The sequence below is a fragment of the Schistocerca americana genome, chromosome 8 (genome assembly GCF_021461395.2).
Source record: "Schistocerca americana isolate TAMUIC-IGC-003095 chromosome 8, iqSchAmer2.1, whole genome shotgun sequence".
NCBI lineage: Eukaryota > Metazoa > Arthropoda > Insecta > Orthoptera > Acrididae > Schistocerca > Schistocerca americana.
This window is the reverse complement of record NC_060126.1, coordinates 260,845,972-260,873,944: the sequence shown is the minus strand read 5'-3', so window position 1 is coordinate 260,873,944 and position 27,973 is coordinate 260,845,972. Positions and strand designations below refer to the sequence as shown.

The 27,973-nt window shown below is 37.2% G+C and overlaps 1 protein-coding gene across 2 annotated transcripts; it reads right to left on the bottom strand.

The window, feature by feature from the left end:
• Nucleotides 1–368: 368 nt before the first annotated feature.
• Nucleotides 369–27,275, bottom strand: LOC124545260 (ankyrin repeat and SOCS box protein 14-like). 2 transcript variants are annotated; one of them, XM_047124136.1, is made up of 8 exons: nucleotides 27,206–27,275; nucleotides 14,821–15,093; nucleotides 8,204–8,329; nucleotides 5,808–6,003; nucleotides 4,713–4,956; nucleotides 3,054–3,292; nucleotides 2,300–2,509; nucleotides 369–602 (listed from the first exon to the last, which is right to left on the bottom strand). In XM_047124136.1, the coding sequence occupies exons 2-8, from the start codon at nucleotides 15,072–15,074 to the stop codon at nucleotides 495–497; spliced, it is 1,377 nt and encodes a 458-aa protein (XP_046980092.1). In that variant the 5' UTR covers nucleotides 15,075–15,093; nucleotides 27,206–27,275; the 3' UTR covers nucleotides 369–494. The 2 variants fall into 2 exon arrangements, with proteins under 2 accessions (XP_046980092.1, XP_046980093.1); XM_047124137.1 differs by lacking the exon at nucleotides 27,206–27,275 and having other exon boundaries at nucleotides 8,204–8,298; nucleotides 14,821–15,010.
• Between the last annotated feature and the right edge of the window lie 698 nt (nucleotides 27,276–27,973).

Genomic DNA, 27,973 nt, shown 5'->3' with positions numbered 1-27,973 from the left:
CAGATGATTAACAAAAAGTTAAAGAGAGATTTATGGTAGAAAAGAATTCAAGTGAAAGGACAATTTCGTATTTAACTTCCAGTATGTGCTCACATCAGAAACTGTTAAGCAAATTAAATGTTTATTTATAATGAAATAAATTTGGGCACCACTCACTTATAAGTGCTCTGAGCCTTATCAATCCTAGTGCCAGGCCTAAAGGCATTACATGCTTTCTCATGGTAATTCATATTACATTTGCAGATTACATTATTCTTGCTTGACATTGAAAACTATTCTGAACTAAGGAAGCTTTTGCCTTATTGTGGTTCACACATCTATAGTGATAAACAGTAAAAAATGTTTTTTCTTTAAGAAACACTAATCTACAAATAATCATGGATATAAAACAATCAGCTACTAAAGTACAAATACAGTAGAAAAAACATATTTTGATCACAGGCTGAGTAGCTTGAATGTACATCCTGGAGGCCACCTGAGTTGCATTTGTGGTATTAAGGCCACTCATACAACAGGTAGCCGACAAGCACACTTGGCAGTGGAAGTTGCGGTACGACCTCTGGCAGCCTTTTCCCCAGCCACCTCCTTAGAAACAGTCGTGCCTGCAACCAAAATCATTTCATAATATGAGATTCATTCAGGATTGTATAAAAAATTAGAATTCATTATCTCTTTGTGTGCCAGGTTAATTACTATTTGTCTGGTGCACTGGCCAAACTGGACATGAATTTTTGGCATTTTCCACACAAATTTACATTACTGCCAAAATGATTCACCAAACAGCTTAAGTATCCTCAAAACTATAGAAACAAAATTAATATCAGTCTGATTTAATTACATTTACATCTCAATCCTTCCCCAGTCGATTTGTATACAATGAATGTCAATTTTAACATAAAATGTGAATGTAACAAACAGCCTGCAATTGGAGTTGTGACATGTCTGAATTTTATTAAAGGAAAATTGATATACTTTTATCAAATACAGAGAACACTACAGCTGTATACATGATAGAAAAGGGACGAAGATGGGGACCACTAGATGACAGATTCCATATCATACATAGGGTATGTTTCCAGTAAAATAAGGACACTTATGAGGAAACATTTTGAAACAATCCTTTATCCTCCAACTAAAACACTGGTGCTTGCTGGTTCAGTGAGAATGGCTTTTCACAATGTGACACAGAAATTTACAGGATTTCACATGGCTTTGTCAAGTCTTATGTAGGTTGAACCAAATGCACAGTTCAGGGGTGTGTTATGAATCTACAGCATACTCACCTCTTTCAAACCAGTAAATCCACTATTGTGGAATATTGTTATTTCCACAAGTCATTTAATGGAGAATAACAAACAGAAAATTGTGTGCCATATACCCAACTTTTGAGACTTGATCATCAGGGAATCATGGAAAATATGACTTTTGAAAAACCACATCAATTGGAATGGCGGGCTCCAGCTGGCTACTGCATAATATCCTCTCATGAGGACACTCACTTCCCTATCTGCATTTTTTTATACTGGTTCAGCAAATAAGGTTGATCAATTTGCTACCATAAAAATTAGTGTTAGTACAGCTCATCCATATGAGAATACTGAGCAACAGCATTGGAGCATTGTGAGAATAAGTAAAAACTTCATCTCAGGCTACAATGAAGGGGCTTTTGCCTGTGTTTAACATCATAAGGAGTAACATTCATTGAGCAGAATGCTTGGCAAGCAATTGTAGAGAATGACTGTACGAGTCATTTCAGAGAATTTGACACTGAGATGATTTGTCTGCCAATGACAAGAGGGCTGGTGCATGAAATGATTAAGTTACATTAAATGGCTAATCAGATAGCTCTGTTAAGAGCAGTGGTATATATTACTCACAGAAGATTGATTATACAGGAAAAAATAACAGTAATAATAAATAGTTGTTACCAACTGGCAATGTTGTGTAAGACCTTTACACATATGGCACTTGGAGCAAGTCACCAACATACACTAGAGAAACATGCATTCAGATAATTTCTGTGGCTCAGCAACTTGTGAGTGCAACAAGCATGGTACCAATAGAAAATTGAATATATGATCTCAACATACTTTTACGAGGTTACACCTGCCAATATTGGAAATGTTTAAAATGATTCACAGTAAGAGTATTTCACAATAACACAGTATAAGTAGTATTCAGCACACTTCTAAATTAAGCAGAACTTGTGGTTATCTCAATTACTAAGGCATATTAATTTTAATTTTTTTCCCAACAATTTTCTGTACAAGGTACAATAACATTGCTTTTGTTTACTGACCTGACTAAGAAGTGGGAGTGGACTCCTGGCCAAGCTGATGAGAAATTCTTTTTGTTCCTCTGTAAGGGCTGCTGATCGCTTTATCATACATGGATCAAAGCTCTCTGCTGCTGATGCTAGTTGAAAGAACAGTCCTGGAGGTGATTTGGACAGGTTGTGTAGAGAGTTCAGTATTCCATGGGGGTCTCGAAACTGTGTCTTCATCACAACCTGCATTGTGAACAGAAGAATACTGATCATGATCCTTTCCTCAAATAATCACAAAAAATATTTAATACTTTGATGTTAGTTAGTTATGATTATGTACAAGAAGTAACAGGGGGAGTTTGCATATAAAAAAAATGTTTGGGAGGAAATTAAAGGTGACAGAAAGTAATCTCTGGAAGAATAAAATAAATTAAAAATAACAAATAAAATAAGAAATGAGGTTGGAAGGCATCAAGGGGAATTGAAATGGAGGAAGACAATTGATAAGGAGTAGTTTGATGCCTGAAAGAGGACAGAGACAAAGGAGAACTGGGGCTAGAGAAGATTCAGGCCAAGGGGATTTTGTGGTCTTGGAGATTGCAACAGAAATATTTTTCATCGGTGCAGTTCAGAGCTGCTGAAGTTGAGAGAAGCATCCTGACAGCTTGAGTCATGGAAGAACTGTTGAAATCAACCATCTTGGGAAGGATAAATCTTCATAAACAGGGCAGTATTACCATACAAAGAAACATATCATATTAATAATCAAATATATTTTAATACAAACCTTAGCCCCATATCTGAGCAGTAGTGCAACTATCTCAGGAGACACATGCTCTGATGAAGCAACATATTCAGACAGCACAGGCCTTAAACTTGACCCACCATCACTTTCAACCAACAAATTAGGATCTGCACCTGCTGTCAACAGCAGACGCAAAAGCTCTTCTCGGTGTGGTATGTTTTCCGCACATGCAACATGCAGAGGGGAACCAATTATGGGAGAACTGGCATTCACCTCTGCTCCTGTAACAATATGACAATACTGCATTCAGAATGTTATTCAATGGAAAAAATGCCTCCTATCAAAGAACAGTAAGAAATAGGAAGAGGTGCAAGTATTTTGATTGTGTTTATCATGTAGATAAAGATTAATTTTACAGTATTCATGTTTAGCAACTGAATATTTATTGTTTTCAAGCACGTATATTTTACCATGTTACGTTAGGCATTATCAGTGTTCTACAAAAAGAATAAAAGGTATAGTTGTTTAACTACACAACAACATATTTTTGTTGAGTTGCGTAATGTTTTTTGTCAGTACACTTAGGGCGTCTTCCTATTTACACTGTTGAATGTGTAATGTTTCTTGTCAGCACATTTAGGTTATCTTACTATTTACACTATTTACAAAACATAACAGTGTGTTTTAGCATTTAATTTTATGTCTACTAATATTTTTGTTCATGTACTGTCTCTTGTGTAAGCACTACATGATGTTCATTGAGTGCTTACAAAAGAGTGAATGTGCACATCAAAAGAACAGAAGACAGATAATTAACTGCTAAACCACAATCCTATAATAGTAAATAATGTAAATAGCAGGAGAACATAAATATACCACCAGGAAAAATACAGTGATAAATCACAAGCAAATATACCTCATAAAAAAACATGTCATCACTTTTATTTATTTTTACAGGTCCTGATGATGCCTAATAGAAATAGATGAAGCATATTTGGTTGTTGAACTGAGGCCAGAACAGGCTGAAAGGCCTAATCTGCAAAAGGCAGTAGAGGAGGAGGAGAAGAAGAAGAAGAAGAAGAAGAAGATAAACATTGTAGCAGGAACTAAGGAAAAATGTCTGTAAATATAAACAACACTAGTATTTTAATACTACCAATACATTTTAGTCTTCTGAGAGAACATTAATTGGAATCAGACCCTTATCAAATAAATATGTGTCATTATAGTCATTTATGGGTCATACACACATTTTTTATTAATTCACACAGTATGGGATGCTTTAGTAATACATTAAAACTAAGATGTAATCCAAATTATTACTGTATATCACAAAAAACATAAGAGAGACAGGATTTCCGCAACCATTTAAAGTGTTACAAAAAATATCGTTTTCAAAGAATGTTGATGGAAAATATGAAAGTAAACAAAACAGAGAGGGGCCTCAAGGAAGCAGAATAAAAAATTGAAAATACGGAATTAACAGAAGACACAACTTCTATGATGAAACTGGATAGGAAAATACACGATAAACTGAAATTTCTGGAGGAAGTTGGCATACCAGTTATTTCTGAATTACTAAAACTTCTATGTTTATATTATTCATTCTAATACTCATAAATACCAAAGACCCATTTCTGAATATTATTTATTAAAAAATTCAAATTAGAGGCTTTGTACATAGTCCAGCAAAATAATTACCTGCTTCAAGGAGAATTCGGACAAGCTCTGGATCACCTCTTAGAATGGCCAGATCCAAAGGAGTTGGTTTCTGGTACTCTGGAGGAAATGATGCTCGAGCTCCTTGTTTCAGTAGAAGATTTACTGTAGCCACATTTCCTGAGAGCACAGCATAGTGGAGAACTGTACGATAATCATGTCGTTCATCCGTCATTGCATTCACATTAGCTCCAAATGACAGGAGTAACAATACAGACTCCATTCCCTAGAAGCAAGAGTGAATGCTGCTCCTGAGTGACAGTCTCTCATTTCTTTATTAGTGAAGTTTAGAGCCTAAAATGTGTGAAACTCTGGATTTACCCAAGGTCAATATTTTAAATTAAGAATATTAATTTGAGAAGCTTGCAAACAAAACTTAGCTCCCTCCAAAGATCTAAGTGTTAATGAGACATTAAAATCCAACACTCTTTTATTCCTTCAAACAAAAAATAAAATCTTTAACTTATAGTTGAATTCCAGGTTATTCTTTGAAGTAACACTCTAAAAATCAATAACATATTTATTATGCAGAAGTGAGTGATAAGCATATGGTATTTACAGCTAGCTAATTTTGAAATTTAGTTTTGATTAAACAACCATGCTGCAAAATAAAATTATGTGATATTCTGTTTCAAGAGTCACTTTCAGATTAAGAATGCTAAAAACTCCGGTGTCTCACCAGCAACACATTTTTCTTATTAGCTGACCATATGGAGTCTTTGAATTCTTCATAACAGTGTAGGAAATAATCTTTCTAGTAAAATAAGACTACTATTATAATTCAAACATAATTTTTCTCAAGCTCATCTATTTTTTTGGATAGACTACATAAGATCATAAATCCTGGAGAGCCACAAAACATGTGAACCAGTATGTAATTTTATCAAAGTAGGTTCTTCTGTTTTCCTTAGGTAATCATGCATCAGACCACTTTCAATTGCTACGTTCCTTCCTCACAGATAATTCTAGTAGTGCTTCCAGAAACTTCAATATGCACTACAAAACACGGGCTATGTTTATGATTCCAGCACAGATGTATTGATGTTAAAGTGATAACACAATATAATACACACCAACCTGTGGCAAACGAGCAGCTTTCATAAGTGGAGTTAGGCCAGCACGATCTCGTGAGTCTGGATTAGCACCAAAAGACAATAGAAGCTGCATAAATTCAACATCAAGTGGTGATACGAGATTTATCTCAGAACCAAAGAAGTAACGCTTGTTGGGATCAGCTCCATGTTCTAGCAAAATCCGTGCCACATCTGCATGTCTGTAATGTCATTACAATGAAAGTCTGGAAATCAGTCAGCTTATGCATTATATGTACTGAAAACACAAAAAACACTGTGCATGCTTATTTTGGGGAAAGATTATTGAATACAATTAGATTGTGTGTAATACGTCAAAACAACTATAAAATATTAAAGCTTATCAAAAAATAAATTAACTGGTGCTAAACAGCTCACAATGATTATCATATTTTTGACTTTGTTTATAGCATTTTTGTACATAAAAATGAAGTTCTCTATAATTGGTATCTGATACATGCACACAAATGAGTGTAAAAGCAAATGTGGCAGCCAAGTGGGGAAAAAGTAAGCTGCTTCTTTCACAATTGTTGATAAATACAGTTGGCAACAAAGAATAGTTATGTTTTTGTAAAAACAGTTCTTTGCAGCTGTGGCAATGAAGTAACATGTTGCCCTTCCATAATTAAAGAATTTTATAATTTAAAATAGCATGTTTTCCAATAGTTTAATTGATTTGTTTACCTAAATGTATCACATGAAAGTGCTCACTGTAAAAATATAAGTTTTTGGGGTCTGAATTAAGAATATGACCCTCTCGGTTGTTCTCTGTTCATTTCTTAAAATGTCAGTCAGCATAATGACCAATTTCAGAGGTGCCACATAGGGGTACTTCAACTGACTGCTGGGTCTCTTGTCAATGGTGCTGGCAAGAAAGAGTGCTTACATTGGGCTAATTAACTGCAGAACAAAACCCCTTTGACTGAAAGGCCTGACATTATCAGAGTACAGGTTTTGTCTCAAATGGCTTATGAATGCACCATCTTGCAAGGATTCATACACCCTTGCAGATGCTAACTTCTTCATCAGATCATCAATAAACTTGAACATAACTGTCTTTTCTCACATATACAATATTTCTGAAAAAAATCACATTACTTGAAATAACATGTAGTGCGTAAAACTAACTGCAACTTAGTGTCAATCACAACAGGAACCTTGGGATGAATAATTAACACAGCATCATTCATAAGATTCACTTTTATATCCACAAGAAGGAATTTTCATCTGGGGAGGGATGAAAATGTGCTCACCAGCTGTCTCATATCACAGGGAATGCTACATCAATGTGGAATGTGCAGCTCCCTTAATTTTGATGTGCCCTTAAAGCATTTGACACACTTTAATAATTTAAGAGATATCCCTCAGATTTTTCCATACTATTAGTCATAAAGTTCTCTAACTTCCATTCAAAACTTAAGTAGCCATTTATACGAATGATTTAAGAGGAGCCTTCGAAATGAACATTTGAGGTCTTTCTATTGCTTCAGATGTTCATGATGATTATTCATGAGAACTTCTTTTTTACAAGTTTTGCAAAGATTTTTCTGTGCTCAGGAGCCAAAAGGTGCTTAGCAAATGCAGCAAACTATTGATGTTGCATAACTAAATACTCAGATAGAAATTGGTCTCAATTTTGCTGCCACAAACTTGATGGCATACTTCTGGGTGTTCAGCAGATTTTTTTTTCCATTTTATAAGTATGCACAATGTTTTGACAACCAACCCAGTCATCTTCTTAAGGTGCTGTGAGTTGTGCTGTTATATGCACTTGCTATCTGATTACAACTAGATTGTGAACTACTGTTGCTCTCACACCACTATTTATAACTGATTGTGACTTCAACTCCCTAATCTGATTGCAGTCAAAGCAATGCATACACATACTGGCACAACTTGCAACACTTGAAGAATATGGCTGGATTGGTCCTTGAAATATAGTGCATAATATGGAAACAACAGCTCAGCTGAGCAACCAGAAGTACACTATTAATCAGTAACACTGGGAAAACATAAGAGATCATGGCACAACTTTTATTTGAAAATTAATTATGTAAATGTTTTGGAATATATACAACCATAAAAACAGAAATATTTATGTCCAAATAGATAATTTTTTCAAATTACAAAGTAATTATTGCAAAAAAAAACAATATGAAAGGTAACGATGATAAAAAATGGGATATTCAATTTTAAACTTGTAAGTAGCTATAATTAATTACAAACTGAAACTAAACAAAATATTGGGAGAAAGGTGAGGGATTATTGGCTATATTGTGACTATTTTAATATGGATATACTTTCATACATTCTCACAATATTACAAAATACAATACAGTACTTAATTGAAGACTAATTTAGGTCATATAATATTAGTTCTACCTGTTACGAATGGCAAGACGCAGAGGCTCATCGCAGAGAGTGGTGCGTGGGAAAGGGTCATCAGTAGGCTCACGGTAGTCGACGCGAGCTCCTTGCTGCAGCAGTAATGATACCAGTTCTGTGTATCTATTGGACACAAATGTGAGGTAAGTGTACAGCTATCTAGTGGTACAAGAAACATCAAAATTCCATTGTCAATATAATTCCCACAGTGAAAATTTTGTTCTATCTAAAAGTGTTAACATGCATGTTTTTTAACACGTATACAGCAAAATGTGAAACTTGTCCTTCAGGTATACTCATTACTAAATGACTGCATGCAGATGCTACTTTTTTAGTTTACTGTATGTCTTATGATGATTCTGATCAGTCTGTCAGATCTTTGGAAATTATGGCACTTTTCCTATCTTGCCTTTAGTTCCCAACAATGACATTAATGGTAATGTAAAATAAAAATTCCTAATTTTAAATTATTTAACAAACAATTAAACAATTTTTGGCTGCTCTTTCTTCAGTGTTACACATTTATGTAAGTTGTAGTGACAATATAGTATTTCATTTGCGTTTATGAAGGAGAGAAGAATGTGTTTATTATGTAAACAGTGCACTTCTTTGTTGAAAGTCTCCTTCTTGGTCCATGGACATCATCAAACATTTTTCCAGCAAGTAAATTCCACCCCTGCATTTTGATTCTTGATGGTGTGCAAATACCCATGTACAGCAGCCATATCCTTCTCATTGTGATAACATTTTAGACACAATTTTCTTTATATGTAATAGTAGTGTCCCAGACAGATTTTTCAACTGTTCATAATTCAGATTCCTTAGTTTTTCCCACTGTCAAAACTTCTTTTTGGTTGAGATCAAGGTCTTAGTGAAAAATTTAAATTTTTTTTTTTAAATTAACTTATTAAATTTTTGCAACCCAGGCTTCTTCTCAAATATCTTTCATTCAATTGGTCCAGAAAACTTGTGTGGCATTAACTAGCTATAGTTTTATCCTTCACACAGCATTCATTCAGAAGAACCCTTTTAGCATCTCAAAAAGCATTGGTTAACCTCTCTGGCACATGAAATTGACTTCATCTCGTTTTGCACACAGCTCAGGGGGTTCCATCCACTACTTCAATTTCTGTTTCATTTCCGGTATAAATTAATACCACAGTAATAAAATTGGTGTAGAAATTCAGTTGGAATGCTGAAAAATCCACTTATGTATTTAGTTTCGACCAGCATTCAACAAATATGACACTTTGTGCAAAACTACCCAATGGTTAACTCTCCAGGTAAAAAGTGTCACAGTCTTTCATCTAATATGCCTGTGGCATCATCTATTTGCACATTAATTTGCTCATTATCCGATACTATACCTTGCACTTCCTTTGCATTTTCATATATGGTTGCTGTTTTGGGATGTCCCCAACATGAATCAACTTCTCAGTAAATTTGTCTCTGAATTCAGTCGCTCATATACAAACCATTGCCGGCCGGAGTGGTCGTGCGGTTCTAGACGCTACAGTCTGGAACCGAGCGACCGCTTCGGTCGCAGGTTCGAATCCTGCCTCGGGCATGGATGTGTGTGATGTCCTTAGGTTAGTTAGGTTTAACTAGTTCTAAGTTCTAGATGACTGATGACCTCAGAAGTTAAGTCACATGGTGCTCAGAGCCATTTGAACCAACAAACCATTGAAAATGAATGAGCAAACTGTTTATAAGCCTTCTCCAATGTTTAATGAACTTACATTACAAAAAAATTATTTATGATATTCCAGTTAGTTCATTTAAATGGATCACACAAAACACAGTTGCTTTAAAAACAGCCCTATACCTAAAACTACAAGACATGTAACACGCTTTAGCAGGTTGTTGAATACATGTATATCCTAGAATGTGGCTTCTTTATGTTCTAACATTAAACACTTAGTCTTTGTAAGAAGTTATTTTTATCCTAATATACACTCACGCTTTTAATTATTTTTGGAGACAAAAGAAATGTTGATAAGACCACAGAACAGCCATAATACATGTATAGCGAAACAACTCTCCCAAATACCACATTTTTTGCGATGTCTCTGCAGGATGTTCCACAAATAACACCACATACAATTCTTAAAACATTCTTTTGTATTCAGATATACTCTGTACAATCACATTATGTGACCATCTGTCAAAAGTTTGAATAACCAACCTTTGTAGCACATACCACTGTGAGATGCGCAGGAAGAGAGCCACTGAGGTTCTGGAAGATACTGACGGGGATGTGGAACCAAGCTGACTTAAGTGCCATGGCCAGTTGTGCTAAGTTTCTGAGTTGAGGATCCATGGTATGTACAGCTTAATTGAGGTGGTACCACAGATTCTCAATTAGGTTTAAGTATAGGGAGTCTGGTTGCCAGTGGAGTACAGTAAACTCATTTTCATGCTCTTCGAACCACGTATGTACACTGCGGGCTGTGCGACACATTGCATCGTCCTGTTGGTTGATGCCATCACACCAAGGAAAAAAACCTGCATATAGGGGTGGACATAGACCCCAAGGATAGATGCATACTTCCTTTGATCCATTGTGCCTTCCAGAATGATGAGATCACTCCAGATCATATCACTCCCTCCTCCGGCCTGGACCCTTCCAACGACTGTTGCAGGGTGTTTGCTTTCAGATGTTTCACACCATACATGCCTCTGACCATCTGCCTGATAAACCATGAAACATGATTCATCTGAAAAGGTTACCTGTTGCCTCTCACTGGATGTCCAGTTGCAATAGCGGCATGCACAGTCCAGCCTTTGTCACTGATAAATAGCACTCAACATGGGTGCGTGAACTAGGCAGCTGCTGCAGAGGCCCATACACAGCAACATTCGCTGAATGGCCACTAAGGAAACACTGTTGGTAGCCTCTAGGTTCATCCTGGTAGGGAGTTGCTCAGCAGTTGAATGTCTGTTCGCCCATACACATGTCTGCAGCCATCATTCATGCCTGTCATTTATGGCTCATGTTGCAGCACAGTTGCCTCAGTATGTTTTGAATAGTGCCATTTTGCCATGCACAGTATATGACTGTACACGAACAGTGTACAAACACAGCTGTTTTGGAAATTCTTCCAGCCTTGCCCCGAATGCCTATGATCAAGACCTCTTGTACATCAGATAAATTGTGCCGTGACACATTGCAAGAATGGCACTGTTTTCTGAAGCCCCCTGACATGCATTGTATAACCTACACTGCTAGTGCCGTCACCAGACATCTGTGCGTGGTTATTGCATGTTGACATCAAACATAGTGTGGTGCTCACATTAATGTGACTAAACCGTTTATTGTCCCTGAATGCCTGCTTTCCTCTAGAAATGATTCTGCAACCCTAAACCATTCATCAAAGATCAAAAAAGGACAAATAGGGGAACTCAGTACAAATTTAAATCAAGTTAGATTTCCTAAAAAAGGATACTATTAATTTCTTCTCTAGGACTAATAGTATCCATGTTTCATGGGATAGAAAATTACATACTATTAAAAATAATGTTTTGATGGTATAAAATTAATGATTACTGTTAAATGAAGTGAGTTAAGAACAAATATTGAATGTGTGTATCGCATCTAAGTGCAATAGAATCATATTAAGGACATCTAATAGGTTAGAGGGAGGTAGGGGCGAAGGGTAGAAGTATAAGTGACTTTCCTTACTTATAGGTCTGCAAACTGAAGAGCAAGAAGGTGATTCCCCACTCCACCTACCCCACTAAGTCACAAGAGCCAACTATAGGGTGTTTCACACAGTTGTATTGACCATTTGCAGAACACCTTACGAATCACTGATGACACAATGTGGAAACATGCCCAGGTCACATTTACTTTCTGCACTGTGCACTGAGTTACTAATAATACTAATGCAAAAAACAAACAATGCAAAATCCAGAATGGAATGTAACAATACCAGAGAAGGAAAGTTGCTGCTCACCATATAATGGAGATGCTGAGTCGCGATAGGCACAATAAAAAGATTCACACAATTAAAGCTTTCGACCATTAAGGCCTTTGTCAGCAGTAAACACACGTACACACATGCACACACTCACATAAATGCAACTTGCACACACATCAGCAGTCTCAGAGAGCTGAGACCACACATTACCCCTAGAGAAAACATTACCCCTTGAGAAAAAATCAATAGAATTTTTTTTGGTAGGAAGTTTCATGTAGTTAAATTCTATGTCAGGGAAAAATTTATCTAGAAGCTGCTTTTCAGTTATTCAAGAAAGACATAAGAAAGTGACCTTTAAAAGCCACACCACCCAAATCCCATCCAAATGTTCACACATCACAGGTGGGGACTTCTAGTATGTTGTTCATGACACTCCCCTATCACTGTACAAAAATTTGTGTTTACATGAATTTTTTTCCCCTTCTTTTTCTTCATTGATTGGACAACCCATTTATAATGGAGACATGGTGAATAAATTGATTTCTTCTCTTTTAGATTGTATATGTCTGTAATACTGTATGCAGCAAATGTATCCAAATTAAGATGAAACAATAAATCTGTGGTTGTGATCTATCTTCAGAGGCAAAAACTGAAGACTATCGGTTTTTTGTAGTTCATTGCTCAAATAAGCAGACGTTTTTCTGCATTTAGCCCTATTTTATCTTTATATTTATGACTATTTACAACTACTTACACATATAATAGATGATGTCCTGCATATATATCCTCTGAACTAGTGTTATACACTGATAAGCAAAAACATTATGGCCACTGCCCACCACGAGGTTGGATGCTGCCTGGCGACATTGCAGGTGCATGACATGGTAACAAAATTGTATAAGTGGAGCAGACACAGTTGGGTAACCATCCTAACAAAGATATACACTGGAAATTGGGAAATACATTGGGATAAGTGACTTAAAGAAAGGGCAGATTATTATCATGCAGATCCTCCAAATGAGTATCTTAAAAACAGCAGAGCTCATCAAATGTGCTAATGTTGTGAGCATCTACGGAATGAGATAGGACAGTCCAACTAGCACTAGCCGTTAAATGGTTAGACTTCAGCTACTCTTCACAGAATGTGAGGTTCAGAGATTTGTCTGCTCCTTAAAGTAGGATGGATGATCTGTGGCATCACTGCTGGTGCACACACAAGTGATTCAGAACATACCATTTATTGTACATTGTTGAACATGGAGCTCCGCAGTAGATCACCTCTACATATTCACATATTGACTCAATGACATAAATTATGATTGCAGGGGACATGGAACCATAGGGATTTGCCCATTGATCAATGGAAATGTGTTGGCTCCTCGGGTAATCACATTTTTGCTACACCTGGTCAATGGTCATCTCCACAAATACCAACATTGAGCTGAACAGCAGCTCAAAACTTGCAGGGTGCCATGGATGCAGGCTGATGGGAGGAGTACTACGCTGTGGGAGACATTCTCCTGCACATGTGTTTGACCTGTTCTAAAAACTGAAGACACGCTGACAGCTGTGAACCACATGCGCCCCTTCACATTTGATGTCTTTCCCAACAGCAATTTCATCTTTCAGAGGTATACCGGGTGATAAAAAAGTCAGTATAAATTTGAAAACTTAATAAACCACGGAATAATGTAGATGGAGAGGTAAAAATTGACACACATGCTTGGAATGACCTGGGTTTTTATTAGAACCACCCCATATTGCTATACGAATGAAAGATCTCTTGCGTGCGTCGTTTGGTGATGATCGTGTGCTCAGCTGCCACTTTCGTCATGCTTGGCCTCCCAGGTCCCCAGACCTCAGTCCGCGTGATTATTGGCTTTGAGGTTACCTGAAGTCGCAAGTGTATCGTGATTGACTGACATCTCTAGGGATGCTGAAAGACAACATCCGATGCCAATGCCTCACCATAACTCTGGACATACTTTACAGTGCTGATCGCAACATTATTCCTCAACTACAGCTGCTGTTGAGGAATGATGATATTGAGCATTTCCTGTAAAGAACATCATCTTTGCTTTGTCTTACTTTGTTATGCTAATTATTGCTATTCTGATCAGATGAATCGCCATCTGTCGGACACTTTTTGAACGTTTGTTTTTTTTGGTTCTAATAAAACCCCATGTCATTCCAAGCATGTTTGTCAATTTTTACTCCTGTATCTACATTATTCCGTGATTTATTCAGTTTTCAAATTTATACTGACTTTTTGATCACCGGGTAGGTAACTGTCCATGTCTCTGAGCCATTTCTGAGCCACAGTGGCTTGAGGAGCATTATAGTGAACTTGATGTCTCACCGACAGAATTCGCCTGATGTAAATCCTACGAAACCCATTTGGGTCACTGTCGGGTGCCACCACCACATATGCAAATCAACAGCCCATTATTTATGCAAATTACACAACCTGTGCATGGATATTGAATGTCTCATACCTCCACAAACCTACCAACAAACCATTGGATCCGTGATATGTAGAATCAGTGATATATTTCATTCCAAAGATGGACAAACAAGCTATTATGCAAGTGGCCATAATGTTTTGGCTCATCAGTTTAACATTTACAGCATATGGTATAGACTAAAAGAATTTATTATTAATGCCAATAATAATGTATGTTTCCCTATACTAACCCATGCTCGGCAGCTAAATGCAGAGCTGAATAACCACATTCATCCCGGGCGTTGACATCTCCACCTCGCACCAGTAACAGAGTAGCAGCTCCAGAATACCTTTGCCACACTGCATAGTGCAGTGGTCGCAGACCCTGGGCAGTAACTGGCTCATTTGCCTTGGCTCCTCCAGCTAGCAACAGTCGTATTTCATCCAGAGGTTCCATCCGCACGATGCTGTCTGCCAGCTCGCGCTGAAGGCATTCTGTCCTCATTGCTGCAAATGCTCACCACCTGTTTGGTGAAGCAACTGAATTACTCATGATGCTAGAGGCAACTGTGAATATACACTAAAAACTATTTAAAATAAGTTTTCCAGCAAACAGGAACTAAAAGAAAATCGAACTGAATACGAATCTGTAAGAAAATGAAGGTACCTCTATAAGGAATATGCACATCTATCAACCTTGAGTTATTAGCACCTTATGTTTTCATTTAATTTCACTCAGCTCATTTCACTTTCATATTTCAGTTCTGGGATATGGACTTTGCTTCTGTCTTCCTTTATATTTAATGCCCTAATTTTAGCTCCCGTTGACATACTGTGTCACATTAAATCAAAGCTTAAATAGATTTCCATTTTTTCCTTTAAATTTCTAAGTTTTTCCATTACATTAACATTTACAGATGCAAAGATTCAAAATTGATCTCTCAAGATGAAATGTATAATTATTTCAGACAGAGGGAGCAAAAGTTTGAAAGATTTTCAGGGAGAGTAAGAATAAGAAATTGATTAAATGCTTGAATTTTATAAACCTCTTTCATCATCAACTAAAATAAAGATATCTAGGATAATTCATGAGGGCTGATAAACAAATCCACTCACTCCTGCCTATAATTTCTGTGCACAAGGCTAGATCCCAGGAAATGAAGAAAAGCTTTCATGGTAATACCAATTGAGTCAACCAAATACTCAATTACATATGTACTGTGAGACTTCAGGGAGTAAATGACTGCATTTTGCCTTGAATATTAAAGATATATACATATAGCTTACAGAACAGTCCATGGGTGTACCAATGGTCCACTGATGAATTGACCTCCTCGGGGTACACGGCCAACTTGAATCCCCTTTCCCTTTGAGACATTCTGTACATTGTCTGTGCCCAAGAGCATGTGTCGCCAGTTGTAGAGGCAACTGCGACAATGTCTGTGGTCCAATTGCTGTGGTGTGGGTATACTCTGTCTGCCTTTGCTACTAGAATATTGTGTTTGCTGAGTGTCTTCCTAATGAGACACAATGCTGGTTCCCAAACCTTAATAAGATTATACCAGTAGTGCCAGTCGATAATATGCACCAGTCCCTGGTGCATATTTTAGTAGTGGACTGCATAAAGAACAACTCAAGGGAGGAAGGGATATAAGTTGGCAGTGCACCTTGAGGAGGTCAGTTTGTCAGAACTCCTGAAGATGGCGGAATGTCTGAAATATTGTGCCTTTTGAACACTATGGGATGGCAGTACATCTGTGGACTGTTCAGTCAACAAATATGCTGACAGAAACTGAAGAATCACAGGCATAACAGACTATTCAAAATGTAAGAACTGGAATCAGTTCTGTGAGTGGCTTGCAGTATAACACCTGGGTTTGATTAGATTAATATGTAAATTTTGAACATTTTCTAAAGTGTAGGATAGTAGTACATTTCTGACTCAGCTATTTATAGTTTTTAAACAACAGTAAAAGAAGAGATAACCACTCACCATATAGATGACTGGCAGGCAGGCACATAAACAAGGCAAAAGTTGTAGCTAAGATTTTTGATAACATACTTAAAAAAATGGTTCTCTCATTATTCTCCCTCTTCCTCCAGTTTATCTTGCTGCCCCATGTCCCCCAAACCATGGCTCCTATCTCTTTGTGTACCACTTGTGATTTCCTCTGCCTGTATAAGGGTAAGAACACTTTTCATTCCTGTTCCCTTGCTGCCCTTTTCTCCCTAGCCCTTTCCCTTCTTCGAGTCCATCTGCCAGAATTCATTACCTAGTCAGGCTGCAGTGGAAGCTGTGTGTTTCTATTAGTTATTTCACTGTTATCTTGTTGAGATTATGGAGCACAAAAGCCTCAAATCACTCCTACAGCAGACTGCACACCTGAAAACCTGACCCTGCTGACAGCAGCAGTACTGTAAACCTTCCTGCACAAGTAAATCCACGGGAGAATGTTCTTCAACATCAATGAGGCCTCTAAGGCTACTTAGATGCACAACATGTGGTTCACAAATACACCTTTTCCTTCTAATGTTAACCCTTCTGGGTTGAATTACAGTTTCATTATTAAAGAGATAGAGGGGCTGGCCAGTACTTACCTCAGCTCAGTACAGCCGATAGATACACATAAAACAGAACTGAAAATTTACATTCCTGGTTTTCGGAACAAATGTTCCTTCATCGGGGAGGAGAGAGGGGAAAGAAAGGGAAGAAGGGAAATGAGATTCAGTTACTCACAACCCAGGTTATGAAGCAACAGGGAAAGGAAAATGGGAGGGTAGCAAGGATGGAGGCATGGTTGTCAGAGGGAAGCCAAAGATATTCTACTGTAAGTACTGTGCCAGCTTCAAACCAAAGAGGATGCATACAGAAGTAAAGAGGTATATAGTATAAAGATAAACACAACTATGTAGGATGAAAAGATGCTTGAATGGCTAAAGAGGAAAGGGAAAGAGGAGAAGACTGAAGAGTGAATGGGAGTGAGGTTGTTTAACGTAGGTTCAGTCCAGGGGGATGGCGGGATGAAAGAATGTGTTGGAGTGCAAGTTCCCATCTCCGCAGTTCAGAGGGACTGGTGTTGGGTGGGAGAAGCCAAATGGCACATACGGTGTAGCAGGTTCCTAGGTCCCTAGAATTATGCTGGAGGGCATGCTCCGCTACTGGGTATTGGGCATCTCCTAGGCGGACAGTTCGTCTGTGTCCGTTCATGCGCTCAGCCAGTTTAGTTGTTGTCATGCCGATGTAAAAGGCTGTGCAGTGCAGGCATGTCAGTTGATAAATGACATGTGTAGTTTCACACGTAGCTCTGCCTTGAATTGTGTATGTTTTACCAGTAGCGGGGCTGGAGTAGGTGGTTGTGGGGGGATGCATGGGGCAGGTTTTGCAGCGGGGTCGGTTACAGGGGTAGGAACCGCTGGGTAGAGAAGGTAGTCTGGGAATATTGTAGGGTTTAACAAGGATGTTACGGAGGTTAGGGGGGTGACGAAAGGCAACTCTGGGTGGTGTGGGGAGAATTTTGTCACGGGATGATCTCATTTCAGGGGTTGACTTGAGAAAGTCATATCCCTGGCGGAGTAATTTGTTGATGTTTTCGAGGCCAGGATAATATTGAGTGACAAGGGGGATGATTCTGTGTGGTCTGGGGGTAGGAACATTGTTGTTGGACGGGGAGGAATGTATTGCTCGAGAAATCTGTTCTCAAGTCAACCCCTGAAATGAGATCATCCCTTGACAAAATTCTCCCCACACCACCCAGAGTTGCCTTTCGTCGCCCCCCTAACCTCCGTAACATCCTTGTTAAACCCTACAATATTCCCAGACTACCTTCTCTACCCAGCGGTTCCTACCCCTGTAACCGACCCCGCTGCAAAACCTGCCCCATGCATCCCCCCACAACCACCTACTCCAGCCCCGCTACTGGTAAAACATACACAATTCAAGGCAGGGCTACATGTGAAACTACACATGTCATTTATCAACTGTCATGCCTGCACTGCACAGCCTTTTACATCGGCATGACAACAACTAAACTGGCTGAGCGCATGAACGGACACAGACGAACTGTCCGCCTAGGAGATGCCCAATACCCAGTAGCGGAGCATGCCCTCCAGCATAATTCTAGGGACCTAGGAAACTGCTACACCGTATGTGCCATTTGGCTTCTCCCACCCAACACCAGTCCCTCTGAACTGCGGAGATGGGAACTTGCACTCCAACACATTCTTTCATCCCGCCATCCCCCTGGACTGAACCTACGTTAAACAACCTCACTCCCATTCACTCTTCAGTCTTCTCCTCTTTCCCTTTCCTCTTTAGCCATTCAAGCATCTTTTCATCCTACATAGTTGTGTTTATCTTTATACTATATACCTCTTTACTTCTGTATGCATCCTCTTTGGTTTGAAGCTGGCACAGTACTTACAGTAGAATATCTTTGGCTTCCCTCTGACAACCATGCCTCCATCCTTGCTACCCTCCCATTTTCCTTTCCCTGTTGCTTCATAACCTGGGTTGTGAGTAACTGAATCTCCTTTCCCTTCTTCCCTTTCTTTCCCCTCTCTCCTCCCCGATGAAGGAACATTTGTTCCGAAAGCTAGGAATGTAAATTTTCAGTTCTGTTTTATGTGTATCTATCGGCTGTACTGAGCTGAGGTAAGTATTGGCCAGCCCCTTTATCTCTTTGTTAGTATTTGTTTCACATCTTTATATGAGATTTTCCATTAATCATTTAGTTTCATTATTAAGCTCATTATATTGTATTTGAACACTTCTTGCAGTAGAATCTTCTTCCTTAAAGAAACATACTAAACATCACTTTCTTCACTATTACAGTCAAAAAATTTCAATCATAGCACAGAGTCATGTCAAATACTATTTATTTATATGCAATTTTCTTTTCTTCCAGCCATAATATGCCGACTAAAATGTTGAAAGAATCATCAGAAAAGGCAGGTTTCATTGCTTCACCAGAAGACATGATTTATGTAGTTCTTAATTCTTAAACTTAGCTTGATTTAGTTGAACCTTCAGTGAAGGGGACACCATTTCAAATCTTGTACATTCAAAGAAGGTTTCGGATACTATTTTTGTAACAAATTACCTCAGCTATCATTTCTAAACGATTTAAATGTGTGATACACACGAGGACTAGAAATTATGAAGTATTTATGGTAATTGACATTTGGAGCTGAATGGTCTCAAGTACCATATTTTTACAAGGTATCTTGGAATTTTTTTTCAATATTATTGTACTTTATAATGTATGGGAAACAGATGTGCTGTAAGATGATTGATGCTGTTCATTGTGAAGAGACAAGGTTAATATCCAATGCTTACTGAACCAGTAGATCCATCTAGGCTGATGAATTGCCAGTTTCAGCCATGTGGTGGCTACTCTGAGAGTTCTGTTTTGACAGCATAATCCATCATCATCAGGAGTAGCTCTCAAATACATATCACATATAATACAGCATGTATCAAAAAGAATCACCCAATTTAAAAAAAAATCATATGTTATTTGAGATATGTGTGTGAACAACATATTGTTGCAAAGAGCAAACTTAAGAGTTTTACATGGTTCCATCTAGGTAGCAGTAGTGCAGGAATTTTTAAATCAGGATTATTGAATGATGGACCAGTTGCACCAGGCCAAATGATTCAGCTGTACATTACAGCCTCCAAGGTCACTGGTCCTGACTGTATGTGATTATATCTTGTGGGTGTTCATAAAAGACTCTGTTTATGTGCATCCATCACCAACAACAGTGAGTGAACTGAGACCTCACATAACAAAAGCTGTGGAAACTGTAAATCAAGACATGCTCACTGCAGTGTGGGAACAATTTGAATACCGCATTTACATATGCCGTGCATCACAAGCGGGGCATGTTGAACACCTATGAAAAGATATGAATTTTTTTTTTAAATATCCCATTCATCAAAAAACAAAATTCATTGTATAGGTTTATTAGTTTCAGAAAAATAAACGTGCCAAATCAGATGATTCTTTTTGATACACCCTGTATAACCAGTTGGACTCAGAGCTCCATAATGCATTCCTTATACAGATCTGAGATATCACTCACATAGATTTCGAAAGTGACAAAACACTATAAACAATTATCAACTCTCCTTCGGAACAGGCCTCGGAAGGCCAAACAGTACCAACCAGCAACCGTGCCATCCTCAGCCAACAGGTGTCACTGGATGTGGACAGAGAGGGGCATGTGGTCAGCACACCGCTCTCCTGGCTGTTGTCAGGTTTCATGACTAGAGCTGCTATTCATCAGTCAAGTAACTCCTAAATTTGTCAGTCAAGTAGCTCTTCAATTGGCCTTGCAAGATCTGAATGCATCCTGCTTGCAACAGTGCTTGGCAGACTCGGACAGTGGCCCATCCAAGTGCTAGGCAAGCCTGACAGTGCTTTGTTTTGGTGATCTGATGGGAACCGATGTTACCACTGTGGCAAAGCCATTGGCCAAACACTGCAAACAGTAAGTTATATTTCCAAAGGTGTTTATAAACCTATTTTAATTGTGTTTTAAATATCCTGGTACACCAGTTCTTAACCATGACACATCATAATTGGTCCAAAAAGGGGAACATCTAGGACTACTCTGTTACTTTCTCCAAGCTACTCTCCCAAACATTGTGTTTCTCATAAGTTTATGTGTGACATAGAATTTTATGCTACCCAAAATGAATTTGATTGATCTGAACATTGCCACAGGGAGAAATTTCTCCTCCAATAGGAGCCTCTCAGTCTGCTCTAGAAAACCAAGGAAAAATTTTCACAACACTTACCTAAACAAATAAAATTGAAAAAGGAAGTGTATTTATGTTGGTATCAGTACCTTAACCCTCTCTGAAATGTATTTAGCAAAATCTCTAAATCAATGGAATAGAAAATGTAGAAGAAACCTGCTTTACACTGCAATTTGTGGATGATGAAGTTATGATTGCCAATGAAAAAGATGATCTAAAATATATGGTACAAAAAATTCAGGAAGATGTAAATGATGGATTTTACAACTTAATGCGAAGAAAATAAAATATCTTGCAATAGTGGCAGAACTGTCTAGAATCCAACTCATTACAGAGTAAATTACAGCTTCTAGTAGTTATCCATATTTAGGAATAAGTAAAGATGGTCAAGAAATTATGAAATGAATAACTCAGGCTAGAAGACTGATCACATGTTTAAATGGAATCCTTGGGAGTAGCGAAATAACAAAGAAATGGAAGTACATTATCTATGAAATTCTAATTAAAAGTTCCTTGTCATATGGGGCAGAGTCATGAAGAGATACAAAGGATGAGGAGAGAAAGTTGAAGTTCACCAAAATAGATGTGTTCAGATGACCACTGGGAATATCCAGACAACACAAAATACATAACAAATAGGATCCATTATGAATTGATGTAGAAGGGCTATTAATACCTGACATGGAATGGAAACAGTTAATATGGTACCACCATGCCCAAAGGATAGATGAATCCATGTTACCTAAGAAAACTAACCTGTGTATAACACCGAACTGCAGAAAATGTGGAAGGCTTAGAAAAACTTGGAAAGAAGGAGTTGTAGAAGCATTGAGATCAAGAGATTTAATAGAAAATAAAAGCAATGATAGAGAATCCTGTAAAGTGGGCAACAGACAATGCTAACAGGTATTCTAAACCTGATGTAATGAAAATCAGGATATATAGAATATGGGAGCAGTAATGTTGCTGATACAGTAGCCAAGGACACTTGGAGGGACTGCAGTTGCAAACAACACTTGTCTCCTTGCATATCGAACCATTTGCCAGTGGAATGAAAAGTGGTTCTCCATAACAGAGAAAATGTGATAGACCACCAATTGACCACAGCCACATCCTTCCAATTACATAAAAGAAAGGGAGACCATGATTTGGCTCTGAGTACAGCATTTTCCTATGACACACAACTACATCTTTGGATGACAGGATCAACTGCTAAACACTGCATTCTCTGCTACATTAAGTTTACACTCACTGTTGACAACAGGACAGCTACAGATTTCCAAAGGACTTTCTACCATTTTAACTGATGAAAACGTATATCTTGTAAATTTTTAAAAGTATTTTGTTGAATCTTGATTTTTGTAAATTAGCACAGAGAAAATTTCAACTTGTAGTAATAATTTGACATTTTATCCAATTATTATCGAGCCACACATTAATGTGATGCCAGTTTATTTCTGTTATCTTAATAGTTTTCTTTCTGTTACTATGTATTCAACTTGCACATAGTTCTAAAAGAGTTAATATTTGTGTTTGATCACATACAAATGTTTGTAATATTTTAAGAGATGTTTTTTAATAATTGATTTTAAATTTCAGTATTCTCAAATAGGCGATTCAAGAACAGTTTCAGAAGATAGTTGTCATGAGCTATCTAGTAGTCATCTTCAAAATAAATCACCAAACACAACTTAAGCTTCTAATCAGGCTGTTACTAAATGGTTTAGATAAAAAGAGTAATACCTACCCCACCCTTATAAACATGAAAACACACACACATACACATACACACACACATGCACACAAACTCCTGCATTAAGTGAACCATATCAAGAAGGATGAGATTCGGGCATATGAAATGAGTTAAAAGAAAAATTATCTTCCTAAGTAAGTTCCTTTTACTATCAACCGTAGTTTTGAACTCCCACTAAAGAAAGTTTAACATTGTTGCCAGGTAATACAATCAATTGAAGTGATATAAAATTATTTTATGCTAAGCTGTTCAGGAAAATTAGTTCTACTTTTCACTTCAGAGTACTTCCTGCAACGCTTTAACCTACATGCAGAATGTGTTTTGCTTGCTCATTCCTCCTGTATTCCACAGTTTAGTATATGATAATTATATTACCACATAAAGTATGGTTCATGATATTACATGGAGTTATTAATTGGTGTGCAGAAATCTTTTATATAAGTTTATATTTTCTAAAAAATATGTGTTAGTTAATATAGTACTCTGGAAATGTTGAGTGGATCACAACAGCAACGAGTACAGCAGAAGATGGTAAATCATAATTACAAGAAAACCTGTCACTTTTCTAAATGTACAAAGAATGATTATGTTGTATTAGAAAGTCATTTACAGAGTGCTACCAAGAAAAATGTTTAGAAAAATACTACCAGTAAATGATCAAAAACAAGAAGAGGGCTTGTTTTCTTATAAATGTGTAGGAATCATTGATATTTCTAATTCATACAAATTTTCTGACTGTGCCAATAACAAGTGATATGTTACACATCTTCAGCAACACACTTATGAACACTCAAAGAAAACCGCTCAAAGTGAGTGTAGTTATAACATCCGTAACACATTAGCGAAAGTAATCAAACTTCAATGTATGCATATTTTATTATTTATTTATATGTGGACTGTTTATTTTATCATTTCTGTGCACCTCCTCCATGTATGTAAAAATGTTTAAAATTGTGTCATGAAAAGTGGAAAGGTACAGTTAACAAAAGCACTTACTTTTATAATTTGAAAACGATTCATTCATACTAAAAGTGAGTAGCAGTTATACAGAGAATAATGACCCTACTGTCTGTAATAATTGTATATTGAATGACAGTCGGCTCACTGACATGTGATTTTACTTGATTTTATCTGCAGATAGCCACCTATTTCGTATTTACGGGATTTTATGCATTTGGAAGTATTACTGCTATTTGGTTGTCACAATAGATTTTTTCCTGAATTTGTGTACTTTATAATTTCCACTACAACGTTTTTAAAAAGCTGGTGAAACATATCAGGATATACAATTGCATTGAAGTTTAATGGAGTAAAATGTTTTCTGCAAGATACAAAACTCACAATTTAAAAATATTTCAATATATGTCTAGACTATTTCATTAACAAATTTATGCATTGTAATAACATGCTTAAGAATGTATCTCTACTGACTTAGTTAATGAGCTCTGTGTATGTATTTCTGCAGGTTTTTGTGCGAGGAAGTGGCCTACACAATGAGCTTGGCAGTGTTAATGACATTGTTCTTAAAATAAGTGTCTGTTGTGTTGGTACATTTGCTGCTGCCCACCTGTCTGTGGTCTCATCGGCCAGCTGGAAAGCATCCATGGCATAGCTGAGAAGTGCCATCAGCAGTTCAAAACGCCATCAGTGCAACTTCCTGATGAAATACTACTTAAAAGTAATTGCAGCATGCAAGTATCATCACATCGTGCCCTCCCTCTTCTCCCTGAGTTGCATTCGAAACCAGTAATTTTCTCAACATTATAAATAATCCAATGAAAATCCAAGTCATGCCTTCTCCTTTCTCAAATTCTGATGTTTTGTACATAACTTCTCAAACACCAAGTGACATTATCCACCCACTAAACTGTTCCCAGTATATCTGTATGAGCAGAAAAATTAGAAATCTAAAAGCCTCCTTTCCTAGATGCATTGCAGAATTAATTGGAGATTTTTCAGTCTGATAATGATGTGTCTGAAATGCAGATGCCTGCTGAAATTGTTGCTATTCCAGTTACATACAAACATACAACACATTCTATGGATTCCAGCACAAAGTCCCATCCCATGAAACTCTTTGATCCATAAAAACAACTTGAAAAAACTGTTTTCTGTATTTTGTTTCCATGTGTTATGTTCATTGCCTAATTCCTGATGAAGAATGTTCAGGGATTTGGAAAGAGTAAAAAACAAGTTTCTCATTGTTGAAATTTTTGTAGAGTTTGCAGCCTGATGAACTGTTTAAAGTACTGTTGCAATGAATGTATTTACTACTGTCCTCCTCAATTTTGTTACTGTCCTAAAACAGAATACTTATCACAGCAAAGTTTCCTCAGTCAATGGTCATTAATCAATTGATTCTTGTTATAAGTGAAATATGGATGACTGAATGTATTTTATGGAGACAGGTCCACTTGATAGAGAATGTTTTTTGCGTGTTAACATTTTATGAATTTTACAGGTGAGAGGAAATACTAAGAAAAGGAAGTGTATTGGTGATGACCTCACAGTACTATCTACTGCAGTTATTTAATCAGAAAATATAAGACTCATGGGACTTTGACATGTAGGAGTCTAACCAACCTTCAGAATATAAGTCCAGTATGTAACCACAGCTCTGGGTATTATTGTTCAGCACCATTTATATATATAAGCTTTTATGATGTCAGTGGCAGCTAGGTTTACTGATGGAAGTACTTTTGCATTTCTCCTTTAGTTGATAGTGTTCTTCACTTACATATTGTTAGTTCAGTGAAACTTGTTTCTTTTACAATACTTCAAAAGAGAAATGGAGATCATTCACCTAGGAAAATTTGTGAGACAGGAAAGAGCCTTGTGAAGTAATTTCATCTATTACAAAAGCTACAATAGCTAATAATGCTATACAGATTTAATGAAGTACATGTAATACCTCAACAATCAAGATAATATAGAAATAAACATTGGCTAAATATGATATCTGGCCACTTTGGTTCAGTTCATTTGTCTGGCAACTGTCAAAGAAAACTTGAGTGCCATGTGCTTGGAGGCTATTTCTGTGCCATCTCAAGACATTAGGGAAGCTCCACAAATAACTACCAAGGTCATGCTCTTGGGGAAGCCCTGCCACTGAACAGTGAGAGGACAAAGAACTGATGCATTGCCTCTCACAGCCAAGCACTGCTGATTTATTTTTTATGTTTTTGTTACACAACTTACTTATTTTCAGGTTCATGAATATCTCATTTCCAATTTACTAGCCATTTTTATAGTTCAGACTTGTTCAGACTGTCATTTTACATTTTTTATTTGTGACATTTCCATCAAGTCTATTAAAAACAAATCTTGCTGTCCAGAGTATGTGAATTGTATCACAAAACATCAGGTCCATGGTTCAGCATTGATTCCCAGTTAGAAAAACCTAATGGTTTCATATTTTTTGTTCTGATATATTAAAGAACTACCAACAGTGATACTTTTATTTCATTTCACTTCAAGTATGATGCTTAACTCCTTGAACGAAGAAACAGACCTGAAGTACATAAATGTATAAATGGTTCATGACAGCCCCCCACCCCCTACCTTTTTGAAAGAGCTGTGACTCTCAAATGATATCTGTAATGAGCATGCAAGCATATATAACTAATATGTCTCTGAAAGACATTTTAGAGTAAACAGTGTGTATTGAAATTTGTCTATGTATGTGCAGACACAAGCGCAAGTCCAAAATAGTTGTACAGGTGTGTTATGTAGCATGTGTACATGATGGTCCATAACAGGATTATATGTCATCTTTTTATGCTTGTGCAAAAATGGTTTTTAAATGACCCTCCTGATCCATACACCTCTAAGAACAAAGTGTAGTGTGCATATGCCAAGAGTACACAACGTCAGCATGTGTTTTACTGCCTTTAAGATGCATTCCAGTTGTCTTCACATATCACTTTTCTTCTGTATTTCACTACAACAACATAAAAATAGTCTTCCACTTCTGAATCACTTCCCCAAAACACAAAAAAGAACTATGATGTTGTGTGAAATAACAGCAGTCTTCTAGCTTTGATTATAACTTAGTATTGAGAAATACAGCTTCCACAGTATCCAAAAACCAACACACACTTCAGCTGTCACATCAACTTACCCAGCAATTAGCTACAGACAGGAGTAAGACAGACAGTTCACTGCAAGAGCTCAGACAACGCAACTGGCAGCTGCGCATCTGGTCCAGGTATTTATAGAGCAGGCACACGCAGACGCAGCCAACGTGACATGGACTTCCCTCTTCCCCTCCATCTCTCCTCCTCTCGAAGACAGCTTCCCAGTATCCACATGTGCAATCGTGCGCGTGTGCAAACACTCACACACACACACACACACACACAAAATCATACACAAAAATCAGCATGCCTTAATACTTGTGAGCTTACCTAACAGCATGGCAATATAAAGCATATATATTGTTGTAGCACTGTGTTTATTAAAATAATTGTTGATGAACAAATATTTGCATTGTTGTATTACATTGAATGAGAGATGGATCATTTTCCTTCAAATACAAATGCTTTGCACACCTTTAATCATCTTTATATGCAACTGGTGTTGTTAAAGTCAGAAAAAAACCAAGGCAAATGTCACTGAGTACAAGAAAATAATACAAGATAAAATATACTGCATAGTTAAATGAATGATAACAACAATAAATAATTATGTAACAGAGAAATTTTAAGTTAAATTCACTGCCTAGTTAAGTAAACAGCAGAGACAACAAATAATTAAACAGAAAAATAACAATAAGTACACAAGACAATAATAAAATAGCTCACTGCATGCCTTATTGTTCATTCTCATAAAAAATGTGGGTCATTTGTTACAAACTCAAAGAACTCTTGATCAGAGTAAAATGTATAGT

Excerpts from the sequence above, each read along its gene's own strand:
- LOC124545260 (XM_047124136.1), bottom strand. The coding sequence starts at position 15,074 with ATGAGGACAGAATGCCTTCAGCGCGAGCTGGCAGACAGCATCGTGCGG. Across the intron at positions 3,293-4,712 it reads CCGAATTCTCCTTGAAGCAG|GAGCAGAGGTGAATGCCAGT; the intron begins GTAATTATTTTG and ends ATATTGTTACAG. Across the intron at positions 603-2,299 it reads CACTCCCACTTCTTAGTCAG|GCACGACTGTTTCTAAGGAG; the intron begins GTCAGTAAACAA and ends TTTTGGTTGCAG.